Source organism: Mesoplodon densirostris, chromosome 11, assembly GCF_025265405.1.
Source record: "Mesoplodon densirostris isolate mMesDen1 chromosome 11, mMesDen1 primary haplotype, whole genome shotgun sequence".
Lineage (NCBI taxonomy): Eukaryota > Metazoa > Chordata > Mammalia > Artiodactyla > Ziphiidae > Mesoplodon > Mesoplodon densirostris.
Window position 1 is genome coordinate 84,934,840 of NC_082671.1, and position 16,594 is coordinate 84,951,433.

The 16,594-nt window shown below is 36.3% G+C and overlaps 1 protein-coding gene across 2 annotated transcripts in view; it reads right to left on the reverse strand.

Moving 5' to 3' along the window:
* The window catches only part of CFAP54 (cilia and flagella associated protein 54), a 310,560-nt gene that overhangs the window by 205,462 nt on the left and 88,504 nt on the right, over positions 1-16,594 (reverse strand). For both annotated transcript variants that reach the window (XM_060113374.1, XM_060113373.1), the window contains exons 20-22: positions 11,913-12,089; positions 8,097-8,189; positions 7,651-7,836 (exon numbers count right to left, since the gene is read on the reverse strand). In XM_060113374.1, the coding sequence (XP_059969357.1) occupies positions 7,651-7,836; positions 8,097-8,189; positions 11,913-12,089 (456 nt within the window). The remainder of the gene's footprint in view (positions 1-7,650; positions 7,837-8,096; positions 8,190-11,912; positions 12,090-16,594) is intronic.

Below are 16,594 nucleotides of genomic sequence, written 5' to 3' on the forward strand. Positions count from 1 at the left end.
GAAAGCCCTGAAAATCAGGGGGAAGTATTTAAAGATGTCAAGTACCGGACCAAGCACTTTACCAGCATTGCTGTGTTGACTTCTCGTTGACCTCTATGACCATCCCTGTTTTTCAGATGAAGAAACTGGGGCATTGGCAAGTTGAATAATTTGTACAGAGCCTGATAATCAGTTAAGAAAATAGTAGAGCCAAGACTTAGTGTGACAGATGAGGTCCCTTCTCTGGGCCACAGTGGTCAAATGAAAAAGTTGGGCTAAGTGGTCAATTAAAACACCATTATAATTCTAAGATTTACCGTGAAAAATGGTAACAGGTGATGTGTAAGGGAGTTGGTGAAACTATAACTGAATGCTCTTTCCTTTTAAAATATAGCCTTTTAAGAACAGTGTTATTTCTGGGTCTCTTTGCTGTACGGTAGAAATTAGTGCAACACTGTAAATCAACTACACTTCAATTAAAAAAAGAGGGAAAATGTAAAAGTAATGTTATTTATTCAGTCAGTGGACATCGCAAAACAAGAAAAGATGCCATGATAAAGCTAAGGTCTATAAATTCATGAGTCTGTGTGGGCTAACAGAGAAGTGCTGTGATAATCAGCGGGTTCAAAGATGGTTAACTAGTAGTCACCCGTAGGACTGATGTTAGAAGGAGTGAGGTTAAAATGAGAAAGAAGTACTAAATGACTAATGAGACAATTAAGCACAGGAGAGACCTCCTCCTTGATACATGACCTTCACACTTGGCTTCTACAACACATTCCTTTTCAGCTGCCTTGGCAAGCTCCTCCTCTTTTCCCCTCTCTCATTATGTTAGCATGCCCCAGGGCTCAGTCTTGGGACCTCCCCTCTCTCCTGTCTGCACTCCTTTCCTTGGGGCTGTCATCCAGCCCCATGGCTTTAGTTGTCACATGACTGCTCTCAAATCCCTCTGCTGCCCAGCCCTCTCTCCCAAACTCCAGATTCATACATCTAACTGACTATTCAAAAATCCTCTCTGAATATCTAACAAACATCTGACCTTAACATGTCCCAAACTGCATTTCTGATCTCCCCCTGCCCCAAATCTGTACCACTCACACCCTTCCCCAACTCATCCGAGGTCAAGTCTGTCCTTCCAGTTAGTCAGCTAAATTCCTTAGAGTCATCTTCTATTTTTCTCTGTCCATTGTTTCCATCAGGAGCTCTTGTTAACTCCTCCTTCAAAACATATCCAGAATCTGGCCACTTCTCACCACATCAACTACTATCACACTCGCCGAGCCAGCCGCATCTCTCACTGGTTTACGGCAGTAGATAGCTCCCTCTGCTTCTACTCTCACCCCCTTACGGTGTACGCACCACACAGCAGCTCGGGTGAACCTTGGAAATAGAAGTCGCCTTATGCCATCCTATTACATCAAACCCTCTCCAGCGGCTGCCCATTTCACTCCAGGTGAAAGCCAAACTTATTACCATGGCCTGGAATCCTTTTAATGATCTGTGTTCTCACCCACCCACTCACCTTTTACCTCCCTAAACAATCCTTTTGGCCCCTCTGCCCCAGTCATTCTGGTCTCCTTGCTGTTTATATTATACCAGGTGCACTTCTGGAATCCTTCAGGCTTTTGTTCTAGCACCTTCTGTGGAATGCTCTTCCTCCAGAGAGCCACTCCCTCACCTCCTTCAAGTCTCTGCTCAAATCTCATCTTCCAGATGATGCCTACTCTGATCACCCTACTTAATACTGTACTCTACCTTCCTTTCCCCCAGTTCACATTTCCAATTCCTCTGACCATATTCTACATTTTCCTTCCACAGAACTTACCTTCTAATATACTAGATAGTTTATTCCTTTACTATGTTCATCGTTTATTACTTAACTCTCACCACGGCATTTTGCTCACTTCGCTTAGAACAGTGGTTCTCAAAGTATGGTACCTGGACCATCAGCATCTGCATCACCTAGGAACTTGTTATAAATGCAAAATTCTCGGGCCCCACCCCAGACCTGGTGAATCAGGAACTCTGGTATTGGGACCAGCAATCTGTTTAACCAGCACTGCAGATCATTCCGATGCAAGCTCAAGTTTTAGAATCACTAGCCTAGAGCAATGCCTGGCACAGAGTAAGCACTCGATAATAATGTGTTAAATGAACTTAAAAATCCTCTTTTCCTGATAATTTCCCCCTACCTACAGAAGAGGACACCCAGCAACGGTACTATACAATAGCATGATTGACTGGCCCAGGCTGAGGGCCTGACCCAAGCTGGGTGTTTTATAGCACCCCCTGCAAAGCAAGATGGACCCCCTACAAACACCCAAAGTTTGCTTCTGATGTTAAGGCTGATGACACTACATGCACCAGGAGAATTTGAGAGACAGTTTATTATTCACACAAGGGCCTCCCAGGGAGAGTCCCTTGGGCAGGCAGAGGCAGGTCTGGGATGGCTTTGGGCAGAGCAGAAGGAATAGGTTGGGCTTTGATTAGTGGCTAGAGGATAGGACTGGGGAAAGTTCCTGCCAGTTGGGATGTTTAAATTTCCTGCAGGCACCAAAGGAGAAGGTGACCTCATAGACCTCCCTAACAGCCTGCTCAGATGTGGGGCTATGGGAAAAAAGAAGGCTGAGGTTTAAAAACAAGTCAGCAGCCAAACATTAAAAATGAGTTCAGACTCTTTCTTACATTGGGTGAGCCAATCAGAGTCTCTTTTTTAGGAATTTGGAATCAAGATTAAAACACAGCTAGCCGGTCCCTGTATATGACTGAAACTGAGGAATACACAAAAAAGTTCAGGGGCTGTCATTTTCCCTCCCGAGTTGGAAAAGAAAAGAAAGGAAAGTCAATATTTAAAAAGAAAAAGAAAGCAGATGTAGAGAGAGAGAGCCAGAGGTATGAGACTTGAAGCTGCCTGGACTTTGCAGCCTTCCCAGGGCCAGGCTGCATTCCCCCAAGCCAGGCTTTCTTGTAATCAGGGTCTTAACTGAAACCATAAGTCAAAATTATCTAAACAAGGGTTACTGTTGTGGTGATGAGATTGATTTAAAAAAAAAAAAAACAGTTCAAAGGAAGAAGAAATGATACCTAGCATAGAACCTGGCACAAAGCAGACACTGAATTCATCAATAAATAGATGAGGGGCTTCCCTGGTGGCACAGTGGTTGAGAGTCCGCCTGCCGATGCAGGGGACACAGGTTCGTGCCCTGGTCCGGGAAGATCCCACATGCTGCAGAGCGGCTGGGCCCGTGAGCCATGGCCGCTGAGCCTGCGCGTCCGGAGCCTGTGCTCCGCAACGGGAGAGGCCACAGCAGTGAGAGGTCCGCGTACCGCTAACTAACTAACTAGATAGATAGATAGATAGATAGATAAATAGATAGATAGATGAGCAGAGAGGTGGTAATGTTCAGAAAGAGGATAAGAGGGAAAAGAAGATTTGAACCCTCTTAATGAGATTTTTAAATGGGGATGGCCACCTTTTACCTGGTAGCCCTATTTTTTTTTGAATGGTCATAGACAAAAGGCAAACCTCTATTAATAAAAGAGTTTCAATTAATTCATACATGAATTGGAAAAAAATGTATGAATTTTAGTTTCCTTTCTCCTGACACCAGCATCAAACTCTACTGCCCATACTGAACATCACGACCAGCAGGGCAGCACGAACCCAGGCAGAGAATAGATGGGAGAGATGTGGGCTCTAGAAGGACTTGGCACATGTTAGATGGTGAACACATGACTTCCTTGGAACCTGGACAGATCAGTAGAAAGGCATGAGCTCGTTCAAATGTCAGGCTTACCATCTACTACCAGAGTAACCTTGGGTAAATTATCAATACTTAACATCCCTAAGACACCCTTTCTGGAATAAAATGGGATTGGCAGAAGAAGGGTTAAATTAATCTGTTTCCTCAACTTGAAATGAAAGTAATAATACCACCTCATAGAGTTACTGTAATCAATGGAATAATGAATCTTAAAATGTCTATCACACAGTTTTTTAATAAATGATATTCTTCACTTCCTTATCTCAACAAGCCATTGTGCCCACTCAGTATTTGATTTAGTAGTTCAATAATCCAGCAGTATGTGGCATTTGGTCTTGTATTCATTTTACAGATAGGGAAATTGAGACCAAGCAATTTGCCTAAAATCCTAAAATCCTGCTCACACATTTCTAACTGTCTATATTTTATATCACATTATCTAGCCATTCCCAACTTAAAAGGGAATAATAAAAAGAAATGAGCCTATAAAGAGGTGGAAATTGGATAATATCTGTAGAAAATATATAATTCATAAAGTTTCCTCAAAAAATTTTCCAGATAGCCTAAACTAGTTTTCTACATTAATGGAAAATCCAGTAAAGATTCACCTGACTTTACTATTGTTTATAGAAAAATGTTTAGTAAAAGTACAACCTAAAACACCAAACCAAGTTAATCATAGGCATTTAGTGAAGTAACTCCATATTTTACTATAAAATTTTTTAATTTTTTAAAAAGTAGGATTATCCTGTAACTAAAAACTAGCCACTCTCATGAAAAATTGTAATTTTTCATTGCAATTCCAAAAGAAAGGTATCTTTTCCTGATAAAACTTGAAAGCTTAAACTCAAATTTTAAATTAAGGAGGAAATTTTAAAAGGAAATTTTGCTTTAGCCACTTAACATTATGAGAGAGAATGGTCATAAACTGTCATAAATGAACTACACTATTGCAAATATAGTATCAGTAAAGAAACACAGGTCATTACTTTATGGCACTTCTCATTATCCTAGCAGTATAGCTTGGACTTCCTTTTATTAACTTTCAATGAAAGTTCTGCCAAATAAAGCACAAGAGTCAAACCACTCCCTGGAGAAAAATTAGACCTTGATGAAATATTCAGTCCCTCACTCTGAAATAACTCCATCACTGCAAATTAGGAAATATATTAGATTCCAAAGAAATCAAAACATCAGAAAACCATGAGCCAATATGACATGCTAAAGCAATGCCAGACAAATCCTAGCAATTCTCTCAATTAAATTTTCTTTGAAAAATATGATAATATAAAATTCCAGTAAGACCTTAGTTTATAATACTAATCAACTGTTAAGAGGAAAAAACAGCACAATAGAAATGTGATAAATTTTAGAAGAGCCATCAGCTCTACAGCCAACCATAAACTTAAAATTACAGGCTTGAGACTTAGGTTAATGAGTCACTTTTTCTAGAATTGCATTCACTGGTGACATGTTTTAAGTCAGGCAATCATTTCAGGAAAAAATGTCAATTCATGAGTATATCTATAATTAAGAACAACAATAATATTCATTAAGCACCTACTGTGTTGTAAGCATTACAGTTAAACATTTGACATGCATAATTCCATTTAATACTCATAATAGTTCTGGGAGGTAACTACTATTATTATTCCAATTCACAGATGAAGGTTACTTGCCCAATGTCACATGGCTAACGTGAGGACCTGAAACTTAAACTCAGGTCTGTCTGTCTCTATGAACCCAGAAACTTCACTTCTATAAACTGATACTAAGAAAATAACCATGGATGCAGGTAAAGATGCTCAACATCACTAATTATTAGAGATATAGAAGTCAAAACTACAATGAGGTATCATCTCACACTGGGCAGAATGGCCATTATCAAAAAGTCTATAAATAAATTCTGGGGAGGTGTGGAGAAAAGGGAACCCTCTTGCACTGTTGGTGGGAATGTAAATTGGTGCAGCCACTATGGGAACCGAAAGGAAGTCCCTTAAAAAACTGAAACTAGAACTACCATATGATCCAACAAACCCACTCCTGGGCATATATCCAGAGAAAACTATAATTCGAAAAGGTACATGCACCCCAATGTTCATTGCAGCATTATTTACAATAGCCAGGACATGGAAACAACCCAAGTGCCCATCAACAGATTATTGATTTAATGTGATATGTAAATACATACACACACACACACACACACACACACACACACACAATGGAATATTACTCAGCCATAAAAAAGAAGAAAATATTACCATTTGCAGCAACATGGATGGACCTAGAGATTATCATACTAAGTGAAGTAAATCAGAAAGACAAATACCATAGGATATCACTTATGTGTGGAATCTAAAATATGACACAAATGAACTTGTTTATGAGACAGAAACAGACTCACAGACATAGAAAACAACTTATCATTACCATAGGGGAAAGGGAGGAGGAAAGGGATAAATTAGGAGTATGGGATTAACAGATACAAACTACTATACATAAAATAAATAATTATCAAGTATTTACTGTATGGCACAGGGAACTATATTTAATATCTTATGATAACTTACAATGGAAAATAATCTAAAAAAAATACATATATATATAATTGAATCATGTTGCTGCACACCTGAAACACAATATTGTAAAACAACTGATATATTTTTTTTTATTGGAGTATGGTTGATTTACAATGTTGTGTTAGATTCTGGTGTACAGCAACATGATTCAGTTATACATATATATATACATATACTTTTTCATATTCTTTTCCATTATGGTTTATTACAGGATATTGAATATAGTTCCCTATGCTATACAGAACTTTATTGTTTATCTATTTTATATACAGTAGTTTGTATCTGTTAATCCCAAACTCCTAATTTATCCTTCCTCCACCCCCTTTCCCCTTTGGTAACCACAAGTTTGTTTTCTATGTTTGCGAGTCTGCTTCTGTCTCATAAACAAGTTCATTTGTGTCAAATTTTAGATTCCACACATAAGTGATATAATATGGTATTTGTCTTTCTCTTTCTGACTTACTTAAGTTTGATAATCTCTAGGTCCATCTGTGTTGCTGCAAATGGCATTATTTCATTCTTTTCTAGGGTTGAGTAGTATTCCATTGTGTATACATATACTACACTGTGATATATTTTTAAGATGCAATACCATGCAGATGTTAAAAATTATGTTTTGAAAGAATACTTAATGGAATGGAAAAAAGTCAATTATGTATTAAATGGAAATATCAGATGTAAAATAATATGTACACTATGACTAAAATTATATATTATACATAAATTCACATACATATGTGTATATATGTCTATGTACATATTGCGTATAGACATATATATGTGTGTATGTATACATACACACACAAAGAAAAGGATATCTCTGGATCAGGGTTGCTCAACCTTTGCACTGTTGACATTTTGGACCGGATAACACTTTGTTGGGGGAGGGGTGCTGCCCTTTCCATTGTAGGGTGCTTATCAGCATCCCTGACCTCTACCCTCTAGATGCCAGCAGCACTCCTCTAGATTGTGACTACCAAAAATGTCTCCAGACATTGAAATATATGTCCCTCCAGAGGCCAAAACTGCTTCAGCTTAAGAACTGCTACTCTGGATGACAGGGAAACAGATAACATTTATTTCCAAAATTTCTAAAATCAATGTGTGTTGCATTTAAAATCCAGGAAAAAAGTGTTATTGTAAAAAGCAAACTCATGAATACAAGAAGGAATGATTTATATTTTATGAGACTAAACTGCAATCATGGAAAATACATATTACAGGAGCTTTAGAATATCTGCTGTGACTGTTTTTTCATCAGAAATTACTTAGTATCTGCTTAACGGGAAAAAACAGAGGAAAAAATTAGAAGAAATCTTTTCTACCTGTGTTAATAACATCCGAGCAGTAACAGCAGAAAGAGGTGGGTAAACCAGAATTGGTTTAGTCGTCTCCCCAATAGCATCACCAATAAGCTTTCCATTAGAACAATAAGCAGCAATTGCAAAGATATATTTTTCATTGGTTTCTAAACCTTTTACTTCAAAAATGCTTTTGCCATCAGCTGGTATCTATTAACAAAAACATATTTCAAGTTATGCATGGAAAATTAAATGGGTCTTTAAACATATAATTAAGTGACCTCTTTATGTTAAGGGAAAAAAACCTTTTTCATTTACTGTTGGATTTTAGTTATGACTCAAGATGAAATTAGACAAATTCACTGAAATAATGACTACATAAAGGAAAAAAATGAACAACACTCAATTGTCATTAATGAGACTTTTGGTAAGATTTCCTGACATTCAGAGGTTTTTTTAATTTGACGTACCGCTTCTCCTGAGTTTGGGAGATGATTATTGTTCAGTCTTACTTTTCCATAGCTCCCTTCTGCTTTGCAACCCAAAATGCAGTACCAGGAGACCTGCCACGGAGAGAGATGAGCCCGTCATCTGTTGTCTGTTTAACAAAGCACTCAATTTCTTTTATCATGATGTGGCAAAAGGAATACTTTTCTACATAAAAATATAACTATTCAAGTTTTAAAACATGAAACCTAAGTTTATAAAAATATTTAGATTTACTCTTTAAAAAAGACAAATATAGTTTACCTAGGACCACCAAGACTAAAATATTATTCATTATTAATTATTTTTAACTACTATTAAGTGAGCAGTTCCTATGTGTTAAGCATTGTTAGGAAATTTACATATACTTTCTCATATTTGAAACATCCCTATGAGATAGGATTTCTATTGCCATTTTGTTTTACAAAAGATGGAGATGCAGAGACGTTCAATAACTTGCCCAAGATCAGACAGTGGCAGGGAGAGACTCCAAAGATGACATCATATCATCTTGATGAAAAAAAAGACCTACTCCGAAATGATTTTCATATTTTATTTAATAATATGGGACAAAAATCAGGTACTAAAAAAAGCAAGATACTAAACTGTAGTATTTTAAGTAAAATGTAAAAATACATATGAAAAAGCCTGGAAGAAAATGTTCCTAAATAAGAATAGTAGTAGAGTTCGGATGATAAAACGGTAAGATTACGGATAATTTTTTTCTCTAGTTTATACATTTTCTGAAACATGATATTATTTTGACAATTCTTAAATACAGATGTAAACCAAAAGCAAAATGCAAATTACACAGAAACAATCAAACTTAAACTTGATTAAATGGTTAGACAATGGTCTTTTTGCCAAGATGTCAAAATAATGGAGATTCCTCATGGTAATGCACTATTCTCACTGTAGGGGGTAAGGGAGAGAGTTGATACCTAGGGAAAAGCATTATTAGGAGCCATACTGTCCAGGGATTAGTGATGGAAGGGTTGTCATCACTGTGGCATTCCCTTTTCCCAAAGGCTCCATCTCACAACATCTCAACTCCTAAAATGGAAAATAAGGTAAATGTAATTGTCTCTAAGAAGCGACTGCCTCTTACAGCTTAGCCCGCTATTTCTTCCTCTGGGTCAATGGAAAAATCCTCATTGTATCTTGTCTGCACAAGTAGTTCTCAACTCTGGCTATGCACAAGAATCATTTTTTTAAATACAGTTTGTACAGAATCAACCATTTTTAAAAATTACATATACCTAAGCCTGCCTAGTCTCAATGAATAAGACTGTCTGGTACAAATAGCCGAACTTGTGTGTTTCCAAAGAAAATTTCTCAGGCGATTACAGAGCATTAGGAAAGGCAGAATTTCGAGGACAAAGAGAATGTTGAAGGAACTTGGAAGCTGGAGGCCAGGAGAAAAAAACTCAGCTGAATCTCAGAAAAATTTAGAAACTACCTTTCCTTGATTTTTCATGCAAAAAGAGTACCATGGGGCAGGGAGGGGGAAGGGAGAAAGATGGTGTTTTATGACTTAGATCAGTGGTCCCCCCCCTTTATGGCACCAGGGACCGGTTTTGTGGAAGACAATTTTTCCACAGACCGGGGCGGGGCGGGGGCGGCGGTGTGGTGATGGTACCGGCGGTAATGCTAGCAATAGGGAGCGATGGGGAGCAGCAGATGAAGCTTCGCTCGCTCGCCACTCACCTCCTGCTGTGCGGCCCAGTTCCTAACAGGCCGCAGACCGGTACCAGTCCGTGACCCAGGGGTTGCAGACCCCTGACTTAGATCATTATTGCTCTAAGTTAAGCTCTACATACAATCCAGAATTTGAAGGGTAAATTTTCTCTAAAAGCATTTTTACAAGCAGGCTTTATATTTCTATTCTGTTCCACAGATGAAAACATCTTAGTTTGTGAAACTATTAGAAGACTGTGTCCTTAAGAGTCTACGTAAGAGAAACGACACCATGGACAAACCACCGCTAACTTTGGAAGTAAAAGTTTACAAATAACACTGGCATTTTCAACCATTAAAACAGATGTTAATGCAACAAATGCCTTAACAAGAGGTTTTGATAAAACAAAAGATGGCTGAAATCTCAAACTAGAAAAGGTATTTAAGTCCATAGCACCATCTAGTGCTGTGGAGTGGGTAACAGAAGGTAGAATTTCCAGGAGCACACAACTTTACCAAAATATAATATACATCAACTTCACATCATGTGCTGAGTGACAAGTCCTACAAGTACAGGTCAAGTATGGGATGCTTATGTCTTCCTATTAATAAGCATTATGAAATAAACTAGTCACTAATTTGAGATACATAAAAAATAAAAACCTGGTTAAATAAATCAAAACATTCAAGTAAAAACAAATGAAAACTCTTGGCAAATCATCCAGTCTTAGTTCTGTACTGAATTTCCAAAGTCAGTGATCCTTATTCTTAAACAGATCCCCAAAATCCAAAGTTGAATTTTAAAACTACTAGCAACTGCAATAATGCATTTATTATAGCACAGTTAGGATGAATGTTGCTTCTATTCCTCCAATTATAAGGCATTATGAAGGTGGTATTACTTCTCACTGATGTCCACCTCCCATTAGTCTGAAGCTTCCCAAAATATGGAACCATGCTTTATTTGTGTTTATTTTTATACATTACCTCACATAGAGCTTGACAGATAGCAGACACTCAATAATGCTCATTGGACAGAATTTATGAAAAAAAATCATCAGATAATATAATCACAGTGTATAACCTCATTAACTGATTTTAGCTAACTTTATACATATGTTGAATACAAGGGATGGAAGGACATAGGTTAATATGCCAAGAATATGCTATAATATCTCATTTAATTTTCACAGAAGAAACATTTTACAAATGAAAAGATAACAAAATCAAATTTTCAAAAAACCCTCAGAAAGTATATTTAGATTTCGTAAGGTCATACTGCTGGGGTAGAGCTAGAATTTTAAATCTGTATTTGTCTGACTTCAAAGCCCACGCCCTTTCCACTATATCAAGACGATGTATTTAAGTTCAAGCAGAACATCCTAAGAATAATCAAAGAAACAACTTTGTTTTTTCTACAACACCAAAGAGCATGTGTTCATCACCCAAAAGAGGAAAATGTAATATTTAAAATATAAATTAGGTGGAACCAAATGCTTATGAGGAAACTAAATCTCAAATAACAGTCCCATTTAGGCTAAGTTCCAAGGCACTGGGGCTGGGAGAAAGAGCCTCAATAAATACATAAAGAGTTATGACTTATAATGTGGTTGGAATTATCATTTGTTTGCATTACAAGAATCCCCATTAACACAGAAGAACTTTCAGAAGAGTCTCTAAATTCACCACCCCCAAATTTTCTTATCTTCATCATTGGCTCTCAGAGTAACTTCTATCCCCTTCAAATGCCTGATTCCATTTCAAGGAAAACTTCTCGAAGTTGAGCACACTAGGATGTCAGCATATGACTGTGTCATGGTGAGGAAGATACTTCGAAATGCTTCTCTCTCATTTCTCCTTACTATATATCTGGGTGTAGCAATACAGGAGAAAGTTTCTTATAGCGAAGCTATAAGGAGCCAAAAGGGAAACAGCATAAAGGCAAAAGGGTCATGAAGAAACTACGGATAGTTAAGACACTGGAATACTAATCCCAGTGTTCAGTGTTTATATTAATAAATAAGATTATTCAAGCCCTAAAGGCAATAAAAGTATCCATCATTATAGTCATAAAAGTACTTACGTTGCTTTCTGTGAGGTAAAGATCATAACAGACAACATACCTTAACATCAGAAATAAATGGAGCAGGTTTTAATATCACAGAACAATGAGTTCGGGCTAGCAGGATGGGTGGAGGAGGGACTCTGCTTTTCTTTCTTTTGTCAATTTCCACATATTTCTGATATGAATACAGTACACTTTGTTCTGCTTCGGTCTTCTCAATTAAAGAATATGCTTCCTATAATAAAGTTTGAAAATAGGAAAACACATTTCAAGAGCCTGAACTTCATTGTATTTGGAGAATTCTGGTGATGTTAAACATTATCTTGATATATGTATTTTTTGAGGCTCAGTGGTATACATATTTCAAGTATTGAATGATTTTCCAGAAGTAAAAAATAGCTACTAAATAAGGCCAAGTAAAAAATAGCTATTAAGGCAATGACATTATATTTATATGTCTAACATGTTTATCATTATTATCATACATTAATATATTTCATTTTCAAATCAAACCCTCTGAATATCTGCCATATTTCATTGTCCTTAAAAATTTCATAACAAAATTATCTGCATTGATACTTACGAACTATACACCTACACTCAATGCAACTTGAAATGTGACTCTCAAGTAATGACTATTGGTATATGTGGTTTATAAAATTATTTAAAACCAAATTATTGACGGTTTCTCACTATAAGCAAAAACAAATAAAATATACAAAAGTACTTATTCTATAAACCTAAAGGAAAGGCAATCACCTTTTTAAAAGGTTACACATTTAGTGATATCACATGAAACAGAAAAACATAAAAATCAGAAAATCTAAATAATATTTCAAAATAAATATAGTAAGGCTAACTATAACACCAATAATAATATATGTAAATGAGTTAAATCCTCTTTCACATAAAATTAAAAAGCAAAGACTCTGAGCACTAACGCCAAAACCCAAGTAAAGATTAAAATTGAATGATAGAAAATAGAACAGCCTTTCCAACAAACAGTGCTAGGACAATTAGACATCCACCTGCAAAAGAAGAAAGTGAGACCCATACATCACATTATATACAAATAGTTAACTCAAAATGAATCACAGACCCAAATGTAAGAGCTAAAATTATAAAATTCTTAGATGAAAATATAGGAGTAAATTTCTTCACAGCCTTGAGTTAAACAATGGTTTCTTAGATATGACACCAAAAGCACACCAACAAAAGAAAAAGTAGGTAAACTGAAATTCATCAAAATTTAAAACTTCAAATGATACCATCAAAAAAAATAAAGACAACTGACAGAATGGGACAAAATATTTGCAAATCATATATCTGATAAAGGACGTGTATTCAGAATATATAAAGAACCGTTACAAATCAATAATAAAAAGACAACCCCATTAAAAAATGAACAAGGGGTTTGAATAGACATTTCTCCAAAGAAGATACACAAATGGCCAGTGAGCACATGAAAAGATGCACAGCATCCCTGGTCACTGGAGATGAAAATACAAAAACTGACTCAAGAAGAAAAACCTGAACACAGGAATAATGATGAAAGAAACTGGGAAAGATATCCAAAAAAGATATCCCAAAAGACTTTCCCACAAGTGTCAGTCTCAAATAATACTATTTTTTTAAATATTTTGAATCTCAATGAACTGATTAATTCCTATGCCATTTTTAAAATTTCTAACTACAGAGAAAGCTCCTCAAAGAATATTCTAAAATTATTATAGCTTTGATAACAAAACCTGAAAAAATGACTGCACTTAAAAACATAGAGAAATCTCCTTACAAATATAAATGTAAACATCCTAAATAAAATACTAATACACTGATCTAACAATATGTTACAGGAATAATGTACTGTAATTATATTGTCTCTCTCCCAGGAATAAAAGGATGATTTAATATTAGGAAGTCTAAGGATATAATTTAATTTATCCATAAATCAAATGAGAAAAATATGACTACAGTCTCAATGGCCAAAAAGATATTTGAACAGTTTTTACAATTCAATATTAATTAAAAAGAAATCGAAAGAGAAGTCAAAAAGTATCATAAGACTAATGAAAATGAAAACACAACATACTAAAATTTATAGATAGGATGCAGCAAAAGTAGTTCTAAGAGGGAAGTTTTTAGTGAAAATGTCCACCTTAAGAACAAAGAAAGATATCAAATAAACAATCTAACTTCACACCTCAAGGAATGAGAAGAACAAAAAACCTAAGTCCAAAGTTAGTAGAAGGAATAACAAAGATCAGAGAGGAAACAGAGACCATAAAGACAATAGAAAAGCTCAACTAAAATAAAACCTCGGGTTTTTTTTGTTTTGTTGTTGTTGTTGTTGTTGTTGTTGTTTGTTTGTTTGTTTTGGGGTACGTGGGCCTCTCACTGTTGTGGCCTCTCCCGCTGCGGAGCACAGGCTCCGGATGCGCAGGCTCAGCAGCCATGGCTCACGGGCCCAGCCGCTATGCGGCATGTGGGATCCTCCCGGACTGGGGCACAAACCTGTGTCCCCTGCATCAGCAGGCGGACTCTCAACCACTGCACCACCAGGGAAGCCCAAACCTCGTTTTTTTTAAAGACAAACAAAATTGACAAACTTTTAGCTAGACTAATAAAAAAATAGAGATGACTCATATGAATAAAATCAGAAATGAAAGAGGAGACATGACAACTGATACCACAGAAATACAAAGGATCATAAGAGACTACTATGAACAATTATATGCCAACAATTGAATAACCTAGAAGAAATGGATAAATTCCTAGAAACATACAACTTACCAATAGTGAAATATCATAAAGCAACAAAATACAAACAGACCAGTAACAAGGAAGGAAATGAATAAGTAATCAAAAACCTCCCAATAAAGAAAAGTCCAGGACCAGATGGTTTCAGCAGCAAATTCTGCCAGAAATTTAAAGAATTAACGTCAATGCTTCTCAAACTATTCCAAAAAACTGAAGAGAAGGGGACACTTAAAACTGATTAAGCACTGTCCTTGGTGGCAAGGACACTGCTTTATCTCTTTGGGCTCAATAAATATGTTTTGACTGAAAGACATAAGAAATTATAAAAGAGGAAGATGATCTTTACTATAATTCATTTTAAGACATCATGTCTAAAACGTCCTGATTGGGTCTTGACAATTTTAACTTGAGACCCCCTAATTCAGATCCCATGGTCCAATTTGAAATAGATTAATAAACGTATTAAAGTTTTAAGTGAAAGGTAACAAGAGAAAAGTCTAAGACAGAGTCCTTGATTTAGGTAAATCAGATAAGTTCTCTAATAGAACTCAAGGTAGACCTAATGCTAGTTAGAAATTAAAATCCTAACTTAGCGAGGTAAATCACTGAGCTGCTAATAAAATTCCACTTATAAGAAAGTGATTAGTATACTAATTCAAAAAGATATATGCACTCCCATGTTCACTGCAACATCATTTATAACCTAAATGTGCACCACTGGAGGAATGGATAGAGAAAATGTGAGATGGATGGATAAATAACGGAATTTTATTCAGCCATTTAAAAAAATGAAATCTTGCCATTTGCAACAACATGGATGGATCTTGAGGGCATTATGATAAGTGAAAGAAGCTAGACAGAGAAAGATAAACACCATATGATCTCACGTATATGTGGAATCCAACAAAAAAACAAAAACAAAAACCAAGCTCACAGATGCAGAGAACACATTGGTGTTTGCCAAAGGTAGGGAGTTGGGGGTGGGCAAAAATGGGTGAAGGGGGTCAAAAGGTACAAACTCCTGGTTATAAAATAAATAAGTCATGGGGATATAATGCACAGCATGGTGAATATAGTTAATGCTGTATTGCATATGTGGAAGTTGCTAAAAGTGTAGATCTTAAAAGTTCTCATCACAAGAAAAAATGTGTAACTGTATGGCAACAATTACATAAGTTAATAATATATTATTAATACATAGTAACATAAGTTAACAAGACTTGTGGTGACCATTTAGCAATATATATAAAAATGGAATTATGACATTGTACACCTGAAACTAATACAATGTTGTCTATTATACCTCAATTAAAGAAAAGAAAGTGATTAGGGTTTTTTTTAAAGGGGGTTCCTCAAGTAGGAGGAGGAAATATCACCAGAAAAGAAGACCCAAAAAATCAAGATAGAAAAATTTGCATGAAACCAGCTCTACTTAATTGTGAAAGAGAAAGTATTATCAATATGGATGTGACTTGCCTATCCATTGCCAACATGTTGCCTAATATGTCTAACAAAACATGTTTTGTTTGTTCCATATCTTTATTGGAGTATAACTGCTTTACAATGTTATACTAGTTTCTGCTGTATAACAAAGTAAATCAGCTATATGTATACGTATATCCCCATATCTCCTCCCTCTTGAGTTTCCCTCCCACCCTCCCTTTCCCACCTCTCAAGCATAGAGCTGATCTCCCTGTGCTATGCAGCAGCTTCCCACTAGCTATCTGTTTTACATTTGGCAGTGCATATATGTCAATGCTACTCTCTCGCTTTGTCTCAGCTTACCCTCCCCGCTCCCCGTGTCCTCAAATCCATTCTCTATGTCTGTGTCTTTATTCCTGTCCTGCCCCTAGGTTCACTGGTACTGTTTTTTTAGATTCCATATATGTGCATTAGCATACAGTATTTGTTTTTCTCTTTCTGACTTACTTCACTCTGTATGACAGTCTCTAGGTCCATCCACCTCACTACAAATAATTTCAT